This window comes from Tenrec ecaudatus, chromosome 3 (genome assembly GCF_050624435.1).
Source record: "Tenrec ecaudatus isolate mTenEca1 chromosome 3, mTenEca1.hap1, whole genome shotgun sequence".
Lineage (NCBI taxonomy): Eukaryota > Metazoa > Chordata > Mammalia > Afrosoricida > Tenrecidae > Tenrec > Tenrec ecaudatus.
Window position 1 is genome coordinate 174279013 of NC_134532.1, and position 25422 is coordinate 174304434.

The 25422-nt window shown below is 39.8% G+C and overlaps 1 protein-coding gene across 2 annotated transcripts in view; it reads right to left on the reverse strand.

Annotated features, from left to right (window-relative positions):
- GABRB1 (gamma-aminobutyric acid type A receptor subunit beta1) overlaps positions 1 to 25422 on the reverse strand; it is a 491054-nt gene that overhangs the window by 125927 nt on the left and 339705 nt on the right. For both annotated transcript variants that reach the window (XM_075544978.1, XM_075544976.1), the window contains exon 5: positions 8615 to 8697. In XM_075544978.1, coding sequence (XP_075401093.1) covers positions 8615 to 8697 — 83 coding nt within the window. The remainder of the gene's footprint in view (positions 1 to 8614; positions 8698 to 25422) is intronic.

Below are 25422 nucleotides of genomic sequence, written 5' to 3' on the forward strand. Positions count from 1 at the left end.
AACTTGATGGGCAGCAATCTATTTATCTATCTCAAATTGACTGTAAAACTAAATTTTCATAAAAAGCTATTACATTATTTCCTCACCAAGTAGGATTTCATAACTTTAAGAGATCAGAGACTTTTCAAAGACTGATTTTTCCCATTTCAAAGCAGCAGTCTGGGGGGAAAAAAGGAATAAATTAATTCAGAAAATATTTCCTTCCTCCCTACTCCCACCCCTCTGTTCATCAAAAAAGCTACAGGCACTAAAATTCATTAACATTTCTATGAACATAAATGTGAAATATTCATTTTCATTAAGTAGTCTACTGAATATGGCAAAATCAAATTTATCTAAGGAGATATCCAGTGCTGCTAATTTCCTTGACAATGGGGACACAAAGCAAGGGAAGTCATGAATCATTCATGAAGTTCAATTTACTTCTGTTATTTTGGGTGTTTAGCATTCGTGAATAGAAAGTGTTCCGCGTGTTGTAGATGCTATTTTTAAATTATTCCAGATCAGAAATAATGATTTGGCAGGCAGCAATAAAGTAAGAATAGTTCAAAAGCTTTTGCTTGTAATTATCCTATATTTCATATTTATCTTGTGAGTACTTTTATGTCCAAGTGTTCATGATCCCTTTTTTCTATATTCTAATTTCCTTGATAAATCAGATTCCTTTAAAGTCAATATTGTGGGAAAGCATGTAAAATAATTTATGGGTGATGTAACGAAACGGAATATTCCCAGAGTCCTAGATTTCAGGGTTAAAAGACATCCTTAAGGCCATATAATCCACTGGCCTCTCCATGAGTAATAGCTTCGATATTTTTACTGTGGGTGACTATTTCATTTTAGTTTATGTGTCTCCCTTGGCGAGGAAATGCTTCTTAAGGCAGGATGTATTTCATGATTAAGCACCTCTACTTAAATCCCAATTCTATCTGCCTGCAGCTTTTGCCCACCTGTTTACTTAGTTGCTGCTGTATTACCAGGGCTTCCACGGAACACATGGTCTTGGCTTAAGAAATACAAACAGCAGTTTGACTTAATTATCAAATAATGTCTGTATCGAGCTTTATTCTATTTTCAGACCTATTTACATGGGGGCAAGCTGACAAGAGCAACTCCGAAGATGAGACAGGAATCTAAGGGAACTGTGATCTTATGTGAATAGATGATGGAGAACTCAGAACAAGGAAGCGAGAGGGTTGTGGCACTCTGGATATAATCAGTTTCACTGACTTGGACACCTAGAAACCGCTGCATTGGTGTGGGTGTGTGGTTCGCTGTGCATATTTTCAGCAAAATAACTACACTTTTAAAAAAGAAGAAAACCTGGTTGAATTGAGTTGAACCGGTTCAGATCTAGCACTCTGGGTGTTGTAGATTGAATCACACACCCGACTCCAATAAGGGTCAGAATCCTGATCTGTGCATATAATCATAGTTGGGAATACGTTTTTTTTTTATATCTTAATCAGCCTATAGGTAGGTAGGATGTGTTCTAAACCTAATCACTTCTGAGTTATAAAAGAGTAGATTAAATAGAGGAGTTGACGCACAAATGAGAGAAGGTAGGTGTCACATGAAGATCACGCAGGGACTGAGGACTTCCAGGAAGACAGCTAGTGAAAGGGGGAAAGACCTTCTCAGTGAGCTGACACAGAGAGAGCCTGTCTCTAAACCAGAGTTCTGAAATTAGACTTCTGGCCTCGTGAACTGGGAGAAAACATATTCGGTTCTTTAAAACTGAGGAACCCTGGTGGCCTCGTTGCTACATGTTGATCTGCAATCCCCAGAGTCGGCTCTTGGAGACCTCGGCAGCTCCTCTGGTGACCACAAGCAGTTGTAATCTCCCAAACCCCGAGGGACAGTCCTACCCTTTCCTGTAGTGGCACTATGAGTTGCCATCAATGCGATGGCAGTGCATTTGTTTGGTGGTTCTTCAAAGCTGTGCCTTGTAGAATTTCTGTTACAGCAGCACTAGAGAACTAAGACACCAGGCAATACCAAATATAAGATTTCTCTTTAATATAATAGTTTTGCAAATATTCAGAAATTGACATCACACCTCCTCAAAATCTTCTATTCATAGAACTTAATCTCCTCCTTCTAAATAAAATGATCTTAATAGGGTACCAAGAGCTGGATACAGTTCTCCAGATGGGGGTCATAAAAGCGCAATACTTTGTGGAAGCGTTTATGTACGACGTCTGGACACTATACTTATTTCGATAATAATTTGCTAATAATCTAACATATTACATAAATATAAAATATAGCACTTGAAATTTCCAAAGATTACTCACATTAAGAACTCTTCATTGTTATTGTCTGGAGCTGTTAGGTCAGTTCCAACTTATCGTGAGCCCGTGCATAACAGGATGGAGCACGGCCTGATCCTGGGTCATCCTCACCATGGCTGCTACGTGTGAGTCCATTGGTGTAACCATTCTATCCATTTTTACCCGGCCCACTAGCAAACATGATGCCCTTGTCTAAGGACTGGTCCCTCCTGACGACATGCCCAACGGAAGTGAGATGAAGTCTCACCGTCTTTACTTTTAAGGTGCATTACGACCATAATTCTTCTAAAACAGATTTGCTCATTCTTTAGTAGTTCATGGTAGAGTCAATGTTATTCATCAACATCTTAATTCAAGAGCATTTTATCTTTGTCCAGCTTTCATATTTTTATTAGGAAATTGAGGCTACCGTGGCTTGGGTCAGGCAGTTATTATTCTTCAGGGTGACATCTATCATTTTTTACTAAATTTGCTCAGTGCAATATAGGTCGTTTGATTTCTTGACTGATGTCTCTATGGAGGTCAATTGTGAAGGTCAAGTAATGAAATTCTCAGCAACTTCAGCATTTTCTGTTCATCAGAATGTTGCTTATGAATCCAGTTTCTAATATTTTTGTTTTCTTTATGTCAAAGTACAATGTGTACGGGAGGCTACAGTCTCTGATCTTCATCATAAATGCTTTAACCCTCTGTATTTTCAGCAAGCAAGGATTTTTTGTCATTTGCATGTCACAGGTGGTTAGTGTTTCCCCAATCCTGATATGACGTTCTTCGTAGAATTCAGATATTTTGCTCAATCTCTACATCGAATGCTTCACATGATGTGAAGGGATACAGCCCAACACACCCCTTTCCTTATTTTAAGCCACACAGTAAAGATCCTTGGCTGTGTTTGAAGTACCTGTTGGTCTATGTACAGGTCCTGCATGAGCATAATGAGATGTTCTGGGGCCTCCGTTCTCTGCAATCTTACGCATAATCTGCAATGAGCTTCCCAGTTGCATTCCTTTTTGTAGTCTGTCTGGTATTATTTCAACCAAGATCCAATTGGCCTCAACAACACTGACTCATTCTACATCCTCTTATAAATCTGGCTTAATTTTCTGCCAGCTTGCTATGGATGTACTACTGCAACCATTTTAAAAATTATATTCAGCAAAATTTAACTTTTCACAGATAAGTGAGGCCATCTTATTGGGAGAATACATTTTTGTTATCATTCATTCATTTCATAGACAAGATATTTACCTTTTGGAAATGCTCAAATATCACTATTGCTCGACATGCTGTATACATCTTCGTTGCCATCGAGACACTTAAGTGAACATGAAGAGGCTAGGAGACTAGTCCGAGTCTAACAGAAAGATTGCGTCTTAAGCTCATTAAACTGAATATGTTAAGGTAATACCAGGTTGAGAAGTGCTAAATCACGTTTTAAAAAAGTAACCAGGTAACAGTAAAAGTGAACTTTGCTTGATAACTTGGTTATAATTCAGGAAAGAGGTGTATGAACAATGACTCAAGGTGAGGCCAAACAGTAATTATATTTCCAGCTTATTAAGATTCCTAATGTAATTAAAATGTTAGGTGTTTTACAGTCTGGTTCTTGGTCAATACATTTACAATTTCAACTTTTGAGATGGTCTTAAAGCATGAACCTAAAATTATATGAGCTAAATAATGCTTGATTACAAGATGAAACTTTTTTCCCCAAATCCTATTTGAAAAAAAATTAAAAACTAGACTTAACTTCCAAAATTCCAAAGACTGGAGAGTTAAAAATAAAGAAATTTAACATACATTTACTCACAAATATTTATTGAAAGGTATAAAGCAATGTATATTTTATTATATGGTGAACAAGACAGTGAACCCTTTCCTTGTGGGACTTAGAGTACACAAAAGGGAGAGCAACCATAAACAAAGAAACAAATACTATTAGATGCTACCTGAGGGGCCTTTAGAAGCTCCTAGAAAAGTCTCTTCTATTCTAATTCCCTTTTTCCATATATTTTTTGCAACCTTCTCATGTGTGAAACAAGCAAGCTTTTCAAAGAGGATCACTAGATATTCCAAATTTAGATGCGCTCCTCAGCAAGGTCTTTATGAGAGGTGGCAGCTTCGGCTGGAACCCAAGGAGAAGCAGAAAGCCATTGTGTCAGAAAGCATTTCACTCAAAAGGTACAAATGGAGAACGGTATCCAGTTACTCAACAAGCAAGATAAGCACGGGCATCTTTGTGCTTATCACTATTCTGAGGGGAATAATTTCACACTTTTTTAGTACATAAAGGATTCTGCTTCTAGGTAGGGAGGGTTGGCATCTGTTTCTCTTCCAACCCCACAGCACCTTCCTGTAGACTCAAAGGCCGTTTTCAAGTGCACCATCCCTGCTGGAGAGCATACTCGGTAAGCAAAGCAGGCACGGGTTCAGTTGTGCTTCCTTCCTTACTAGTCTGCAGAGAACCCCATGGGAAATTATGCACTAGAGATTGGTAAGTAAGCATAAGTCACCATGGTTACTTTGCTTGTTAATCCATCTCAGGGTGAAGGTCAATGGATAAAAAGTTTGGCCTGACGTCAAAGGAAAGAAATCCTTAGTGTTGGAATTTAGTGTAATAAGTAAGGAAAAGATGGCAATAGGTGATATTGGCTCTGTAGAGGGAAGACAGGTTACACCAGAGCTTGAAAGTCAAGTTAGGAAGTTTGGACAGTCAGTTGTCTAAGTAGAAAGGGAATCTTTAAAAATTTTTCAAGCAGAGAAATAATGAACTCAATTTATATATTGCAAAGGTCACTCTGGATACTGAGCAGAGAATGCGTGGGAGATAGTCAAGAGTGAAAGTTAAAAAAACCGACTACAGCAGTTCAGGTAAGATGACTGGTGACAGAAGACATGGAGAGAAGTAGAACCATTTAAGTAATATTTTGCAGGTAGAATGAACAGTACTTGACAGGAGGTTGGCTGGAGAAGAATGTGTCTATCATTATTCCTAGGATTGGGGTTGAATACTGAGAGTACAGAGATTGGAAAAGAAACTGACTTGGGAGGGAAAATCAATAGGTAACTTTTGGGCAAATTAAGTTTGAAATCTAAAAGTTTATATGACAAGAAGAGTGTTACACATTTCGATTTGGATATCAGAAGAGAGACGTGAGCTAGAGATATACTTTGGGGAATTACTTGAACCTGTGGTCTGGGGCTTTTCTAAGAACCGTTTCAGTGGCGATAAGAGGAGGGTGGGTAGGTTTCAGATCACAATCGGCTGAGAAGTTCAACTAATAGACAATAGACCAGTTTTCCAAAGCTGTGGAGAAGGCAAAGGTAAAGATATTAAAGAAGAGCTTCTTGAACTTGTGGGGGTGCGGTTTTATGCTGAGAGACAATTTCAGCCTCTTTAGGTTATCAAAAGTGAACTATTAGAGTGTGTGTGATTGAGGATATGATAGACTAAGAGCAGTTGTGTATGTGACTTTGAGATAACCAGTGCCCCCAACAAGGAAGGAGGAGGTGGAATTCCGAGACGAGGGGCAGGATGAACCAAAGAAATGGCTGGAGCACCTCATTCTCAGAAATTCACGAAGGTTACAATGATACGGCTGTAAGGAAGTTAACAAGAAGATGGAGAAGAACATGAAGATATAAGCCCTGTAATTAGGGGGGGGAGAGAGAGAGAGAGAGAGAGAGAGGAGATAGGTGTAGCTAGTCTTCAATTGCTGCTGTAGAAAACTGGAGAAGGGGCCAACTCCTCCATGATTGTTATGCCAAGCACTTTCCATTTTTTCATTAAGCTGTGGCTATCAAACCTTCACATGATAGCTTTATTGATTTCAAAATCAAAAGCTTCTTTACCCTAAGTTCCTTGATTGAATTTTTTCTATCTGCCATTAACTCATTTTATAGCATCCCAGGGCTATGAAGCTATGAATCTGTTCCAAGTTCAAGAAAATGTTCAATTTAACAAGCCTTGATGGGCTTTCCAATTTTACTTGATTAGATGACATTAAAGAAAAACAAACATCTTTAATTTGTCCCTGAAGACCCAACCAAGGGACATATTTCCCCACTCTTGGGATGGTTATGGAAGGGCATACAAACTAGTAAAATCTACAAGGTAGGCAAAATTTCCACTTGGTTGGTCATAAAAGTGTGATTAGCTCAATCTGACATCAGTGAAATGACTGCTGCATCCTTCTTATTCCCCGGCTGACCCCCGAGCCTCCCATTTGTAATCACTTTACAGCTCAGTTGTAGTCTTGATAAATTGTCAATTCAGAGAAAGCTGTTCAGCAAAGAGTGAAACACATATTTCTTCATGAAGAGTTAAAAAATTGATGAGTACTTATTTCAGCATTGATTAACACTTAGTGAAATACTGGTTATATAGAAACAAGCAAAGCTCATTTACACTTCAGATTATTGTCATGTGTTACTTTTTCTATTGCTTAAATTATTGTTCTGGAAATTTTAGACCCCTTTACATTGGTGTATTTAGTTTTTAAAAGGGGACAAATATTAGCACCAAATAATTTTGTCATTGAGGATTTTTCTTTAGGGTACAGTCGATGATGCGTCTCGTTGGTTTCCTGTATCCACAGCTCACCTTTGTTGCCATAGCTGCAACCGCTTGACCCTGAAGTAAAAGCTGACGTTAGGTGCTGTGGCCAATCTTGACATTTACCAGGGCCAACTTTAGAATACAAACCATCTCAGGGGTGACTTAACCTAGCTGAGAAGTGATGTACTGTTCCCTTAGGTAACTGTGGATGGCAAGATAGCATGCTGGGAAATGGATCATCTGGGACTGAGTCTTCATCCCACGGCTTAGATGGCTCTGTGTCTCCGGGTAACTTATTTCACTTCTCTGAGGCTCCACTGTACCATCTCTCAAATAAATGTTCGATAATGACGTTCAAACTCATAGAAATGCTATTTGAGAAAGAACGGCCCATAGGGTTTCTTAGGCCATGTTCTTTATCAGAGTCCAGAGCCCTGATGGCAGGTTGGTTAAGTTAGTTGGCTTCCTATCAAAAAGTTCAAACCTATCAGCTACCCTGTGAGAGAAAGATATAGCAGCCAGCTACAGTAAATATTTGCATAAAGAAATATATGTCAATTCACTTTATTACAGTAAGTGGCAATGCTCTGAATAGCACTTGCTAGGGGACACAAGTTGTTAAGCTCTGGGTGACACTGGAAAGATTGGCAGTTCAAATTCGCCCAGTAGTGCCTCAGAAGACAGGCATTCCGAAGACTGCCAATCCTCTGAACCCCGGCCACCTTGGCAATCGCATGCAGCAGTGCTACCTCGCCCACACGAACTGCCCTACATCGAATCTCCTTGATGCCAACCGACAATGACAACACTGCTCAGAATTAGCCACATACTTCTCCTTACCCCTGAAAACCGAGATATTAGGCTGCTATTTGCAATCAAGGAGCTCAGATGCCTGCAAGTTGATGACTGAGAAACAATAACACAAGGATCCTTCACTCACTCACTCACTGTCATGGCATCAATACTGACTCGTGGTGACCCTATGGGACTTGATAAACTGCCCCTGTGGCTTTTGAGATGGTAACTCTTCACAGCAGTAGAAAGCCTCCTCTTTCTCCTTTGGAGAAACTGGTGGTTTTGAACTGAGGACCATGCGCTTGGCAGCCCAACACTTAACCACTACACTACCAGGACACCAAACACAAAGACCTCTAATCCAATTAACTTTTCATAACTCAACTATTTTATTTGTTAAGAGGGCAATCAATGGAACCTAGCCCCGGAGGTCTTACCAAAATCCATCAGTAGAGATCAGACAGTGTTTTGGAAGCAAAGCAGAAGTACCATTTATTGTCTTGTTTCTTCCAATGAGGAAAGACATACACACACACACACACACACACAATACTCCATCATGCTGTTTTTCTACATTACTATACCGGGCCATACTCTGGGTAGACAGATTACTGAAGCAACAGCACGCTCAAACACTCTTCTCTTGTGGCATGCCTTTTCTCCCTTATGAAGGGAGCATGGGTGCTGGGAAGCCGGGAGAAATTCCCCTCCTTGACGGAGAAAGCATGAGCTCATACACTGCTGAGCTAAAATGAGTAGAGCTTCCCTCATAATTCACCAAGATAGATGCAATGAATTACCCTTCAGGCACCAGCATTGGGGGAAATGTCAATAGGCTGTAATAGCCTTGCAAAGCGGGCGAGTGGTGTCGCTAAAAATATCCTAGTACCAGGTAACTCACTGCCGAGTCAGGTCAGCACATGAAGCTAAGCATCCCTCTTTCTTCCCCCCGGCCCAAGGAACTCACAACTTTCAATCTCCAGGGTGCAGTTTTGCTCATCCAGGGGATACCGTCGGAGATCCATCATGCACGCAGCCGTGGTCGTGATCCTGCCAGGGCGAGAGAGAAGAGACCGTGTGAAAAGGGCAGGGTATTTCATTTTCAGGCATTCCTGTGCCCATGGATGTTCACCGGCCGATAGAAATGGGACATCAGTTTTAGAGCTGGTTTAAAAATGGTTTAAAGATTTGAATCTTACTTGGGAGGTCACCGGCTATGGGAGCTTCCGGCTAATACATTTATTTCCTCCACTCCCCAAACCCCGGCCTAGGTCTGCTGTGAGGAGTGAAAGAGGTCACGTGCGCAGGTGTCCCAGCCCAGAGTCCCATGCTTAGTATGCAGCCCACAGTGATGATGGTCATTACCAGAGCAACCTTCACCCCATGGCCCTGCTTGTATTTGCTGACATACCAGGAAGGTCTGTGTCTCCAGCCAGTCTACGAGTAGGAGGATATCCATATTATAGATCAGAGCCTACTTTCTCCTCCTCCCACAATCTCTAACCAAAACCAAAACGTCTTCTCTATGACACAGGGGCCTCCCATTCTGCACTCCCAGACAGACATGTCAGATCCATCTCCAAGACCCTTGCCCACCTCCACACTGCAGGGAGCAGGTACCAAGGGATAATGTTTAAGTATAAAAGTTCTAGTGCTTTCATCTTTCAGCATTTATCCTAAAATCCTTATACCTAACTATTGCCTAAGGTATAATTAAATGGCAAACACCATTTATTTGGAATGTTTAACGGGGTGTCCTTTATTATCTTTCTTTTCTCTGGCAACGGTAAGCAACACGGTACTTTGTAATAAAAAACTGCCAAGAATTATGAAAGGCTGTCCTATCAAAAATGCTATAAAACTATTTCCAAATCATCTGCATTCTGCTGGCGATACAGTTGGGCTTTTCCTAGTTTAGGGCAAAAGGCTGAGGCTCCCATCAATGGCTTAAAGCAAAGCGCATGTAGGCATTGTGGTTGCAACTTAGGAAGTTCTTGGATGATGTAAACAGGTACTGTCCTCAGCTGCTAACATGCAGGGGAGGTTTGCACCCCAGAGGTACTTCACAAGAAAGGCCTGGCAATACATTCCTGAAACATCACAGATGGAAAACCCCTGAAGCCCAGTTCTACTCGTACACTGACGAAGTCACCAGGAGTCAGACTCTCCTTGACCGCACTTGGCTCCTGCTTCTAGCAACTTCTGTCTCGGTGGAGGCGTGGGCACTTTCCGTCCTGTGACGGACAGCAGAGCACTCACACTCGGAAGAAAGGGCTAATATAATCAGATTTCAGTATATGATAGCGAGGGAGGAACAGGAAGATCTCTACTCCCACAAAGGGTTAGTGTCAGAAACCCACAGGAGTACTTCGATCCTTCCCCGGAGGGGCACTATGAGCTGGCATTGACTGGATGGTAGTGTTTTATTTTTCAGATATGGTAGGAAAATGATCCCCTTGCACCACTTCTCTTTCCTCCCCTCCTCAGACCTTTTATCCAACCAAAAGCCTCTCTTTTATGCACCGATCTGGTCCGCAATGGACTGGAACTCACAGCGGTGTGATCTACCGGCAGGGACTGGCTTCTCCTTTGAGGTCGCCTTAGGAGAGTTTGGGACCCTATGAAACTATCCTACTTATTCTTCCTAGATCAGGATTTCACATTTGTGAAATGAAAGGACTACGTAGATGGCTCTGTCATTCGAAATATTTAATAGTGCCTGGATTTACTCTGAATTGGTGTGTATTTAGCAATGTTATACTTCACTCAGAAGCAAAATTCCAGTCAAACACATGACCATTGAGCCAGTTCTGACTCATAGGGACCCTACTCTGATTCCAGATCTACAGGAGCAGACGGCCACAGCTTTCTCTCTTGGAGAAACATGAACTTGAACTGTCTACCTTATGGGTAGCAGTTCCGTGAATGGTATATTATTTCCTAAGCATATTTGTTTTTCTGGTTATCAACGTGTGCTCATTACAAAACTAAAAAGAGAAAAAGTAAATGAAAGCCACCCGAATATCCCCATGATCAAAGCAATCATGGTCAATGTCTTGGTGTACACACTTCCAAATCTTCTCTCTCTGTAAACACACACACACACGTGCTTTTTTTTTAAAGTGAGGTTATACCATCCTTATTAGTGCATAATCCATCTTTACTCACTGGACAAGGCACCATAAATACATTTTGTTATTTGAAAGCACACATTTGCTATATTATTTTTATGGCCAACATGGTGTTTCAAACATCCTAAATGAAACAAAACAATAAATAGTTAAATTTTGCTTCTAAAAACTCACCTCTCTAATACATCCTTTATTGACCTGCTATTCAAAATTTTTTTTTTAATTGTGAAATGGTGAACATTTTGGGAAGATTCCTGGAGCAGGCCAGAACTATGGGCCTATATCTTATCAGTCAAGCCGTGCCTCCGAGATGGGAGTGGTAAGGCCCTAGAGCAGACAGTTGGCCATGTCTGGAGGCATTCTTGAATGTCAAGCTGAGGCTAGAGCTTGCTGCTAGCGTTCAGTACGCGGAGGCTATGGATGCTGCTAAGCATTCTACAATGCCTCCAATAATAGGGACCCAAGAACAGCATCGGATAATAAGGGATTATCTGGTTCAGGCTATCAGTAGTGCTAAAGCGGAGAAATCCCGCTACTGTTGCAGTTTTCAGTATTGTAACCAGGCCCCTCGATCCCTGATTGTGGAAATCTTTAACGAATGAAATCTTATAGTGAACCTCCATATATAAAGTGCACATGAAATAAATAAAAGCCATGCTTTGTTAATATGAAATGACTTTGTAAATTAAAATCTTGATGTCTACTTTAATGAGCATACAAAGTTGAAAGGAGTCACTAGGATACAAGTTACACATTTTCTTAACATCAATTTGTATGTGCGAGTGTGTGGTATTCAATATTTATATTACTGGAGTAAACTCAGAACTTCCTGCCATTGAGTCAATTTTGGCTCATAGTGGTAATAGCACAGGGTACAACTGCCGCCGTGGGGTTCCCAGACTGTCACTCTTTGCAGAAGTAGAAAGTCTCATTGCTCTCCTACAGAGTGGCTGGTGGTTTCAGAACTGCTGACGTGCTGGTTAGCAGCCTAATGTGTAAGCATGACACCAGGACTCCTAATAAATGATGACGTTCTTGCTTCTATGTTCTTACATAATTAGGCAGGAGCTCTACTGAAGCAGGGAGGAAAATCCTTCAGCCAAGTAGTCCCTCTGTAATCAGTGACACCTCTACAAATGGTTCCAACACCTTCAGAGGTGACCATGCTCCAGTAGGTGTTTGAGAGTGGGCTAAAAATAGCTGCAGTGTGCTGTGCATTACATTCGCCTGGCAGCACAGTTAATATGATTATTGAATGCATTAACATGTACCATGGAACCCATTGCAGAATAATGCTCCTTATTATACTTTCAAATAGTTAAGACATTCAGAGTGAAGTTAGAATGTTAAGAATTGTGAAACTGCATTAAGTGCTCTAAGGATGCTGCAGAACGTCCTGATTCCACTGGCCAGCACACGCCTGTTCACTTCGTCATCTCACTTTCGAACACCGTCATTAAACCGCACCACATGCACGTGACATCAGCACGGGACTCTTAACACGGTGCCACCATTACTGATTCACAGGGTGTGGGGTTCTGGTGTTCTGTACGAGCCTACCTCTCCATTTTGGGAAGCATGCCTAAAGGCACTGATGCACAATACCTGTTCTTATGTATTTAAGCAAACAATAAAAATAAACAGACAGAATCACGACTCATAGTGACTCTGTAGGATAGGGTAGAACTGCCCTTATGAGATCCTGAGGCTCTAACTGTTTATGGGAGTAGAAAGCTCCATCTTTTTCTGGAGAAGTGGTTGGTGGTTTCGAACTGCTGACCTTGCAGATTGCAGCCCAATGCAGTAACTTACTTCGCCACCAGGGCTCCAAGCAAAATAAAATAATATGATTAATATATCACCTTGGGAGCTGATAGATCAAAGTTTCAGATTACGACCCAATATCTCCCCCTCCCCCAATTGGGATTGCCTGGAATAATTCTCTCTTCTTGTGTGAAATCCCCCGTAGGAATCAAAGAGTGGAGTCATCACAATGGAAGTAGGGCAGAAACCAGGGCAGCTCCACGTACTTCACTGTGGGAGTCAACTGGCTTTCTCCAGAGGGTGTTGACATTACCTGTACTATCTGTTCCTAAAGTCAAACTCTCAAGAGAATTTAATTGGCTCAAGATACCAATTCCCCGAACTTACTTAGGAAGGGCTTGGAGAAAGGCCACCACACATGCATAGATATGGTCAGTTAGTAGGGAGACATAGTGGTACATGACCTGAGGTGGATGGATCCTTGTTGAGACCCATACGAGACCCCGAGTGATGTGGGCACTCAGGAACACTTCTGTGCACTATAGCAATGTATGCAAAGCAGTAATGGGCCCTTTTATAATTTGAGTTTGGCATTTCTCCACTTCCTAATGATTGTGGCTTAGTGAGCCGAATGCACAGAGCTCTTTCAGAGGAAATTTTGCTCAGCAGGGATTCTGAGGATCGTTGACAGAAAGAGGGGTGTCCCTGTGTACTGTTCTGCTCATCTCTTCTCTCTTCCTGGTGAGAAACCACACCGGAAACTCTAAGAAAGCTCCTGTGTTTCCACAGTCTCCTTGCCAAAGGTAATTCTCAGCACTGGGTAGTCGCGCCTACAATTAGCTAACACATCCACATGGAAATTTACTCACACAGGGACTGATAGCCTACATCTAGGGCATCCCAGGTTCAAAACGTCACGATCCTGGTCGGCTTGACGGCTTCCAGATTAAATTGTCTTATGCAATTTGTTTTAGACTCTCCACACTTAGGACACAGTTTCACAGTGTGTGAAACGATTACCATGGGCCTGGTGGTAAATGGGTGTACAACGAGGTAGATACAGATACAAGAATAAGCATGAGCTGATGGTTCTTCTGTAAACACGTTTATCTGAGGAACAGATTCATGACAGCATACCATTCATATGTCTTCTTTCAAAATCATCTAGAATGTCTTGCATTATTTTCCAATATATTGGCATTTTGAAGGTTAGGCCAGAGTACAATCGCAGGCGGTTAGATAGAAAGTGTAGCCCCACCATACTTTGGAATAGATAGAAAGCATGGTGCTGTGGCATTAATGTAATAGGATTTATGCTGCATGGCTGTTGACCTTAAGGGGCATTAATATCACAAATCATATATATTTGATGTCAGAGCACAGCATGATTCTCATTGTTAGCAATTCAGATGGTCCTGATCCATAGGTGGTTTGGAATTTAGGTGAGCATATGCACGTGTGCCCATAGGCATGCACACACATATATACACAAGTCGGCCCACCTACAGATTTGGTGCTAAACTAAGAATGAGTATTTAAATATATGATCAAATTATGGGTATATAGTTGAGGTTTTCTTATAACTTTCCATTTGATTGTTAAGAATAGATCTTTGGCATGTTTGGCCTCTTGACTCCACCTTTAATTATGTAGGCCACCCCATGAAACTGATGAGAGAAGATGGATGGTGGAGTCCAACACAGGACACATGAACATCACTAGCTCATATTGATTTAGTGATTATTTACTTCAAGTCCTATGCGTGTCTTATAAAAGTTCATGGTAATGGGTACTATGAAAAAACTATGCAGATTACACATTTTTTTTGCACTGGGATAAATTCATACTAACTTCTTACAAAATATCTGAGCAGGGTTTAATTGGAGGCCCTAAGGAAGGTAAGTCATCAGTCTGAAAAGAGCTCTAATCAGAGGTACATGATTTCGCTAAATTGAAGCGAGAACAAACATCACATTTACGGTGAAGCTTAGGTGGAAGAATGGTAAAATCATTGGCGCTTTACAAAAAGTTCATGGGGACAATATGTCAAAGAACCAGCAGGGTAATAATGGAGAACTTGTTTAAACAAGAGACAAGACAGATGAAGCCTGCAGTGGCCGCCCATCCACATCAATTTGCAAGGAAAGAATCTTGCCTGGGCTCTAATTTAAAAGGATCAACAATTAACAGCAGAAACAACAGCCAACGCCAAGACATCTCCACTGGTCCAGCTTATGTAATTCTAACCAAAAAATCAAAGTCCAGCAAACTTTCCACTTGGGCTCAGATCAGCTGCAGGTAAGAGAAGAACTTTCAGTGGAACAAAAATATGCCGCATTTCTGGGAATAATTGTAACAGGAGATGAAAGGTGGATTTACTGGAATCTCCCTGAAGACAAAGCACCATCAAAGCAATGGCCATCCAGAAGTGAAAGGGGTTCCATCAAGGTAAAAGTGGGCTGGTTGAGAGCCAGGGACACGGTACGGTTTAAGACATTTTTCTTTGCTGGCTGTCTGGAGGACCAGAGAATGATAACACATGCTTATTTTGTTAGTGTTTTAAGAAACAGCCACCGTTTTAGGGGAATAATACCTTGGAAAGCTTCACCAACCATAGCGTTCAACCACACACAGCATTGCTCCTGCGCACTCCTCTCATCAAACAAAGGCAGTTTGGTGCGCTCTTAGGGCAGTTGTCAAGTATTCACCTGGACACCTAATGTGATTGGTTACCTGATCTCAAAAATTAGTTAAAGGGAATCCATTTCTTTTCAGGTAATAATGTGAAACAAATTGTATTGACATGGATAAATTCACAGGATCTTCAGTTCTGTAGAGATGGACTGAATGTCTAGTGTCATTGCTAACAAACTATCTTGACCTTGAAGGTGACTACTTTGAGAAACTTATCAAAATTTTATCTTTTAATTTAATGTGTCTATAATTTTTTTTGAAGTCCCCTCACATTATCTTTATGGTTGGGACCAAAATATGCCACAGGCAAGCTTCTATGTTTAGGAAAATACCTGGGATTTTGAAGGTAAAAATCTGAAAGCATGAGATCTCTGTAGCAAGAAAACAAAAGGAGCTGTTCTGTTTTGTAAGAAGGTAAGAAGCGTTTAGGTATGGGGAGTAAAATGGTGGAATATAAAAAAAATCTTATGTATTATTCAATTTCAAATTTTTGCTCTGCGAGTACATTTTTCTCTTAGCCAAGTCTGGTGTAAACACACACACAAATCTTGTGAATATGCTTTATTTTACTACTGAGGGATCGTGTCAATAAGCTGAATTCCACATCCTGATAGCATTCATGAAACAGCGTTCTATAAATCGAACCAATTCAGCAAAGCTGATTGTTAAAGATAGAGAACACCAAAGTGACACAGGCCCTTCGGGAAAGCTGAGCAGTCATGGGAGTGGTATTAACGTCCCCACAAGTCATAGGGAAAGTTACTGTCATCTAGATATTCAGGGACAAAGTGACCTCCGCTAGCATTGTTGGAATTCTATTTGATGGGCACTGGACTAAGCACTTTCATTGTTCTCTTAGTTTCCTGTTAGGACTGCGGCTTTCCCAATTGTTTCCGCTGCTAATTATTGATCCTATATTCTCTCATTACTTTGCGAGCTAAGGTGCATCTGACCGGTCATGCTGTTTCAATTGGCTCATATGGATGTGAAAGTTGGACACTGAATAAGGAAGACTGAAGAAGAATTGATGGGTTTGCATTACGGTGCTGATGAAGAATCATTAAAGTATCATGGACTGCCAAAACAAACAAACAAATCTGTCTTATAAGAGCTACAACCAGATGCTCCTTAGAGGTTAAAATAGCTCATGTACTTTGGGCATGTTTTCAGGAGAGAGATCAGTCGCTGGGAAAGGCTGTCCTGCTTGGCAAAGCATAGGGGAAGCAAGAAAGAGCTTGACCTTAGGAACTATTGTGAGGGAGACATAGGACCGAGTAGTGGTTTTCGATCTTGAACGTAGGGTGGCTCTGAGCCCGAACTGACTTGATGATTAAGAGCAAGTTTCTGAGTCTCATCTGACTTTCATTTGGATTTTTCTAGTGACTTTTTACTTTCTTCATGTATGAGGTTCTTGATTTAATTCCACAGCTCATCCGATCTTCTTTCATTAGGGTTCAATGTCTCCCATTTGTTTGGGAGATGTTATGGAAATTCACATGAGATATACTCATGGTCATATTTGGGCTCTTACGAGTATGTTTTAATTCTCTTCAGCTTTGTGTTAGGCTGGGTTGACTAGAGAAACAAATCCAGAGACACTCATAGGTGTGTAATAGAGAACTTTATATCAAAGATTAATTGTATATTGAGAAACATCCCAACACAGTCCAGATCAAGTCCATAAATCCAACATTAGCCCATATGTCCAATACTAGTCCTTAAATACCTCTTTAGATGCAGCCATGCAATAATGCGAAATTCAGGAAGATCGCAGGCCAGTGGGTGCAAAGTCTTGTCGATCCAGCAGTGGTAGAAGCATCTCAGTGCTGGCATGGGTCTCCATGTGGCTCCTCCAGATTCAGTGCTCTGGCTCCATCAGTGTGTCTCCACTTGGCTTGTCAAAAGAAATGTCTCGCGGGAGATGAAGCAGAGAGAGAATGTGTGTCTGGCCTCTATGGAAGAAGAAAGGAGTTCCCAGAATCCTCAGAAGAAGGCCATGCCCACACAGAGGCCTCAGTGTCTGTGACCTGATTGACAGGCTAGACTCCACCACTTCACATATTTACAGGAGATTATGTAATGGCCACAAGCTTCATCCTGATGGTCTGTTCCAAAATATGACCTTGGCCTGGGTTTAGCTACTGATATTAAGCGTCTCCTTCCCACAGATGTTGTTGTGTTCCTTGTCACCAAGTCGGTTCAAACTCATAGAGCTCCAGTGCACACTAAAAAGAAACCCTGCACAGTCCTGTGTCATCCACACAACTCTCCCTGCGCTCAAGTCCCTTGTTGCTGCCACTGTGTCAGTATCCATGAGAGCCTTCCTCTTTTGCCCTTCCCCTTTACTTTGCCAAGCATGATGTCTTTCTCTAGGCCTGGTCTCTCCTGATAACAAGGCCAAAGTATTTAATACAAAATCTTGCTAACCTTGCCTCTAAGGAGAACACTGTACTCCTTCAAAGGCATATTTATTTGTACTTTTGGTAGACCACAATATTTTCAGTACCCTTCACCAGCACCACAATTCAAACCTATAGAGTCTTCTTTCTTCTTCCTTATTCAATGTCTAACTTTCATAAGCACATGAGGCAATTGAAAATACAATAACTGAAGTCAGGCACCCTCCAGTCCTCAAAGCAACGTTCTTGCTTTTAACTAATCTAAAGGAGCCTTGTATGACAGAATTACCCAGAGCAACACATCTTTTGATCTCTTCACTGCTGCTTCCTTGAGCAATGAATGTGGCTTCAAGCAAGACAAAATGTTTGACAACTTCAATCTTTTCCCCATTTATCACGATGTTACCCACTGGTTCAGTTATAAGGATTTGGGTTTTCTTTTTATTCAATTTGGGTATTTCTTTTTATTTAACCTATACTGAGGGTCAAAATCCTTCATATTCATCAGTAAGTGCTTCAAATCCTCATGATTTTCAGCACACAAGGTTGTATCATGTGCATATTGCGGGTTGTTAATAAGCCTTCTCCAATCCTGATGGTGCGCTCTTCTTCATAAGACCCAGCTTCTCTATGTACTCAGCATACGTGTTGAATTCATTTTATTTATGGATGCTCCAGCTGGAAAAGTCCACATGTATAGACCTTGGTGTTGCTGAAGAAGGGTATTTAAGGTGAAGAAAGTTGTTGTTCTTGCAAAATTCGATCAAGAGATCGCCAGTGTCTTTTCTATCACCGAGGCCATATTTTCTAATTACTCTTTCTTTCTCTTTGTTTCCAAATTTTGCATTTCTATCACTCATAATTATCAGTTCATCTTGACTGCATTTCTGGTCAATTTCAGACTGCAGGCATTGTTGACAAACTTTAATTGCTTTATCACTAGCCTTGGTGGTTGTTGCACACATTTCAATAATAATTGCATTGGCTGGATTTACTTGTGTGTGGATAGATATTATCCTCTCATAGACAGCACTTCTAGATTTTGAAATGTCCTTTCTGAATATAAACGTGGCTCCATTCTTCTTGAATTTTTCATTTCCGGCATAGTACACCATTTGACTGTCTGATTCGAATTGGCCAATACTACTTCATTTCAGCTAACTCAAACTCACTGCCATTGACCCAATTATGACTCACATGATCCATCCTGTAGGACAGACATGTCTCTGTGGCTATCTGAGACTGTAACTGTTTGCATGAATAACCCTACAATGCCGAGCGCTTAAAAAGCCATATCCATTCCATGATGCTCACCTTCCCAACATGATCACTGAAGACAAAATAAGTGTGTAAGCAAATGTGGTGAAGAAAGCTGATGGTGCCCGGCTATCAAAAGATATAGCGTCTGGGGTCTCAACGTCTTGAAGATAAACAAGCAGCCATCTAGCTGAGAACAACAAAGCCCACAAGGAAGAAGCAGATCAGCCTGTGTGATCATGAGGTGTCGATGGAATCAGATATCAGTCATCAAAGAACAAAAAACCATATCATTGTGAATGAGGGGGAGTGCGGAGTGAAGACCCAAATGCCCATCTGTAGACAACTGGACATAACCTTACAGAAGGGTCGTGGTGAGGAGATGAGCCAGTCAGTGTGCAGTATGTAACAATGAAACATACAATCTTCCTCTAGTTCTTTAATGCTTCCCCCCACTCTCCACTATCATGATCCCAGATCTACCTTCCAAATCCAGAAAGACCAGAGGATGTACAATGGCACAGAGAAGAACTGGAAACACAGGGAATCCTTGACAGATAAACCCCTCAGGACCAATAATGAGAGTAGTGATACCAGGAGGGGAAGAGGAAGGTGGGGTAAAAGGGGAAACTGATCACAAAGATCTATATATAACCCTCTCCCTGGGGGATGGGCAACATAAATGTGGGTGAAGGGAGATGTTGGATAGTGTAAGACATGACAAAATAGTAATTTATAAATCATCAAGGTTTCATGAAGGAGGGGAGCAGTGAAGGAGGGGAAAATGAGGAGCTGATACCAAGGGCTCAAGTAGAAAGCAAATGTTTTGAGACTGATGATGACAACAAATGTACAAATGTGCTTGACACAATGCATGGATAGTGATAAGAGTTGTACGAGCTCTCAATAAAATGATTTAAAAATAAAAAGCCCTATCATCTTCCTGAGGAGCAGCTGGTGGTTTTGAACTAGTGACCTTGTGGTTGGTAGCTCAATCTTTATGTACTCTATTCCAATAATTGTAGCCATTATTATTAGCTTAAGCCATTATTATTATATATACTAAATAAATAAATGTATATTATTATTGTAAAAATAATACATGACCCTCAACAGAAAGATCAGGAAAAGACAAAAATCTATGTCAGGCAATAAAGGTGACTCATAACCTCAAGACCATAATTTCTGTGTTACTTTCTTTTCTTCTAGGTTTACTGCTTAAGAATATTAAAATCATATTAATTGTAATAATTCAGTTTTCTTTTCTGCTTAATCTGATAGTAGAAATGTAAGTTGCTGACATTGTACTCACTATAAGGGGCGCTCAGGATTACTCACCATCGCTCTGTTTGTATACCTCAGCTTTAGTTAACCTGTGCTTTTCGTGAGGACACCATTAGGGACTTTCTGATGATGCTATTTAAATATATACACTGAATAAATTGTATTTTCACTGCTTACATTTAATTTTCTTTTCTTGATTCCAACTTTCTTTCTTCTTTCCCTCTGTTTTACAAACCTAAAGCTGAATTCTGATGACCTGGTTCTCAGTCCAAACCAAGCCAGTGATCTCCAGGTAATTTGCTGCACACCAAATGTTGTGTAAATGGGTACATTATTTTCATTTATGTTGGGCCAGGATGATTCATGAACCACTTTGTGATTATGAAAAGCAGTTCATAAATCAGAGTACAAAAAGAGAAAAATCTCAAAGTAATAACTAGACAATAACAGTTAACAGACTTTTGTCAATGAACCAGCACCAGTCTCAGTCATTTACTGGCATGAGTGTCTGACTGAGTTCAAATAGCTGTTCCCCAACATCTTCTCAGTTATTCATATACCGATTCCTCACTGATCCACCATCTTGTTATCTGAAAAGTTCACATTTACAACCATAGTGAAAAATCGACTGTGCACCTGTTTTGTCCATGAACGGTGCGTGTCTGACAATAACAAATGCAGAGGTGAGAGATGAAAGTCACGCTGGTTGTTATGTTTAATGCTGGGTCCAGTAGTTTGGATTATGATTCTCAGTGGTTTGGCAGTCATATCATGATATCATTTGGCTGCTATGTAATAATTTATTTTGGCAGTTATACGATGATACGGTCATTTTGTGCTCTGATGTGGTCATTCATCATTCTCACACAAAACTGATTTTTCACACAAACAACTAGGGCTTTGTAACCTACCCATGCCAATAGTGAGGAGTGGGTGTACATGTATGGGGTGCAAAAGAAAGGCTTTAAATGATAGGAAGTCCCCCCAAATTTGAAGTAAAATGTCGAAATTTAAACCAAGTAAAATGTTTACCTTGGATGGAACATCGTGGCTTGGAATTGTGTCCCCAAATGCTAGGTGTGAAGTTCTCACCTCCAGGACCTGGGAGTGTGACCATCTTTGGCAATGGGGTCTTTGAAAATGCTATTAATTACATGAAGTCAAACTGGAGTAGATAATCTGAATACGACAGGAGCGGCCGCATCGAAGAAAAGAGATACAAGAGATAACATAGATACTGAGGTGAAATAGCTCTACAAAGGAGAGACAGATTGACTTTATGTTGCATTTGCTTCTACAAAGAGAAATCCAGGAATTGAAGTAATGGTATTAGTTATCGTGCATATATTATTATTCTACCAAATCTTCTCAGTATCCCTGAACACAGTGAAGTTTGGGCCGGGGGTCAGAAGCAAGATCTGTTATACCAGGTGAGGGAACCATATTATATTTTATAGGAAAAATTCTGAAAGAGTGAAATAGCTGAATCTATGACTAGATATTTTGTCTAATGGTCAGTGGTATGTCATCTTTCATTGTCTTTGAGCTAATTTATGATTCTGCATGTAGTAGAAAAAAATGACAGTAATGTAAATGATTCTTATCCATATCATTGCAAATATCAGTGGCCTATAATTACTATTGCCCTATGCTCAATGACTAAAATTTCAGGTTTGCACCTATTTGTAAATTATTTTCAGTGTGCTTTGCAGTTTCTGCTCCTTGAATTCTCCTTTGAATCATTTGTTAACATCTTATTAGTTCTCTTATTAATTAATGAGATAAACACTGACATTTTATATTTTTATAAAGTTCATGATTTTATGTTTTTAAGTAATTTATCCTTTAACAGTTAGGGAATCATCTATCAAGATGCCCTGTAGGTAAACTAATAAAACCAGTAAGACGTGTGGTCAGAAAAGCACATAAGTGGCATAAACCCCCAAACCAGTAGTCACCAAGTGAATTCCAACTAATGATGACGCCATGTGTGTTACAGTGAAACTATGTTCTGTTCTATTTTCAATGGATGGTTCTTCGAAGTAGAACATTAGACCTTTTTTTTTTAAGGTGCTTCTCTTCTAGTTGGGCTACAAAGTCTGACTTTTCTGTTAGTAGCTTCGTGTATGAATAATTTGGAGGACCCAAGGACTGCAGTGTTTCATTGACTCCCAGAACTATAGATATCTTTAAGAAAAAGGGGAATTCCAGAGCACTTCATTGTGCCCCCGAAGAACTTGTACACAATCAAGAGGCAGTTGTGTGAACCGAACAAGAGAGTACTACGTGGTTTAAAATCAGGAAAAGTGTGTGTCAGAGCTGTATCCTCTCACCACATCTATTCAATCTGTAGGCTGAGCAAATCATCAAAGAAAGTGGATTACATAAAGATAAATGTGGTATCGGGAGAGGAGGGAGGCTTATTAATGTATGCAAATGATACGACCTTGCTTGATGAAGGGGAGGAGGATTTGAAGTACTTGCTGATGAAGGTCAAAGATCACAGGCCTCAGTATGGATTACAATTCAATGTAAAGATGACCCAAATCCCAACAACTGAACCAATAGGTAACATGATAAAGGGTGAAAAGTTAAAGTTGTCGAGGATTTTGCTTTGCTCGAATCCACAATCACTGCTCATGGAAGCTGCAGCCAAGAGATCAAGAGATGTGCTGCATCAGGTAAGTTTGCTGAGTGTTGAAAAGCAAGAATGTTGCTTTGAAGACTAAGGTGCCCCTGGCCCAGCATGGTGTTTTCCTTTCTTTAAAACAGCTGTATAGGCACTTCACCTGCATGCCATACAATTTGTTAAAGCAACCATATCATGAAGAGTTGTACAATTGATCTCATCTTCAAGTCTAGAACATTTTCTTCTTCCTTGTAGTTATTGTTATTCATGTAATTTTTCCCTAATTGTGGCAAAAATATACGAAACAAAATATTCTCTAATTCTTGAATTCCTACTTGTATAATTCAGTGTCACTGTTTATACTGTTCATGTTGTACAATCAATATGATATTCTTTTCTAAATTACCCTACCACGATTGACATAAACTCAATACCCCCTGGACATAGAGGATTTTCATAGAGGTATTTTCATAGAGGTATTTTCAATCGTCTTGCATGCATGTGAAAGTTGGACATTGAATAAGGAAGATCTTAGAAGAATTGATGCATTTGAATTATGGTGCTGGAGAAGAATCTTGAAAGTACCATGTACTTCCAAAGAAACAAACAAATCTAGCTTGGAAGAAGTACGGCCAGAGTGCTTTTTAGAGGCAATGATGGTGAGACTTGACCTTAAGTCCTTTGATCATCTTGTCAGGAGAGATCTGTCCCTGGAGAAGGCTATCATGCTGGTGAAGCAGAGGAGCAGGGAAACAAAGGAAGGTTTTTGACAAGATGTGTTTACGCAGTGGCTGCTGAAACATAAGAACAGTTGAGAGGATGGCCCGTGACTGAGTCAGAACTGACTAGAGGGCAGTCATCGGCAGCAATGTTGGTGGCGGCAGTGATCGGGCATTTGGTTTTATGATCTCACCATTTCATTATGTCTTCAACAGGCTAATGGATTATGTTGCTTTGGGTGGATGCCAGATAATCTGATCCATTAGGTTCTGTTTCTGTTTGCATCGCCTAGTTACCCATTTTGAGTTCAAACCATTAAGAATGCAGTGTCTACTGGAAGGGAAAACAACTGCTTGATACCTGGGTCATGAGTTTCTGATTTCTATGTTTAATCTTGACCTGTGGCAAAAATTGTAGCTCTGAATCGGTAAGCACTGTACGTATCTATGTATATGTCGTTCAGAGACGTCCTTATGTACTTAGTGTGTGAACATAAAACATATTCTGGTCTCTTACCCACTGCCTGGCTGATTTTCACTCCTATCCACTCTCTGGGGCAGAGAAGACCTGCTAACCTCACACGCTTCTCCCCAGAGCAGCTGCTGGGTTTAAACACGTCATATTGTTAATGCTTAACCCACTGTGCCATTAGGGTCCCTTTCCTTTTGCTGTTGGATATTCAAAAAGTAAATTACGGGGTATCTCAATATAAAGGAGCTCTATTCTCATTGTTTCATTTAGAGCATTAAGTGTTAAACATTTATTTATCTAAATAAATCAAATGTTCCCACATTTTCAGAAAATAAGTACACTGTACTTCTAATATTTTTAGTCTGCTAGATGTAAACAACATATTTTCTTACAGTTGGCTAATTCATACACTTAAGGACCCAAATTAATCTAATTAAGATAAATGATAAATTAGCCTAGTTAAATAATTCTGGTAAATTAAAAACAATAACTATATTTTTCTGATTAATCAATGTTAAGCACAAGGCAAACATTCATTTGATACTACATGATTTTCTCTCCTGAAAGGTATGTACAGATTTACTGATCAAATATGCTATCCTTAATATCACCTGCTAAGATGAAAAAATGCAAACTTGTTTTAAAATAAATAAGATCATTATTCTGAAAAACTTTACATCAGCAGTAATTATATTTTAAAATATATCAGCTTAAATCTAATTTTCACAATATTATTCTGAAATCTTGGACTAAGATTAAATTGATTTAATAAATGGTTAATCATTGGCTACCTAGACAATTTCTACATAAAGTAGAATACTTAAACACTGATGATTCAACAAAGTTTTATTTTGATCTAACTTTGCTTTTTATTTTATATTTCATAGGTTGGCTACAGCTTTGGGACATGTTAATGAACATGTTTATTTTTATCACTTAAAATATGTTCAAGGTATATATATGTAAGAACTTGTTATGGGTTATGTATGAGTTTTGTTTGTATGCTAAATGATTGTAAATGAGACCATTCTAAATTTTCTAGCTTCTTTTTTTATTTGTAAAACACATATTTCTTATTTTTGTGAAGTTATAATTGATGAATGGCTGAGACTATCCTTGGAAAAATAATAACAGAGAAATCTAACTGTATATGTGAGATTATTGGCTGTCAGAGCAATTTATACTCTTAATCTTATCAATATTTACCATATTGCAAATTGCTATCTTTATTGATTTATTTGATAAGAACAATAACAAATGCATTGGATATTAACACTGTATAAGGAAAGACTTGTGGGAATGCACTGTCCTAATATAAAATGCATGCTCATTCCACATTATTAAAGAAAATAATAAAGGATAAAACTTAAATTTTCATTTTATTTGCCATCATTTATTATGCCTAAATGAATCTGAAAATAAGCTC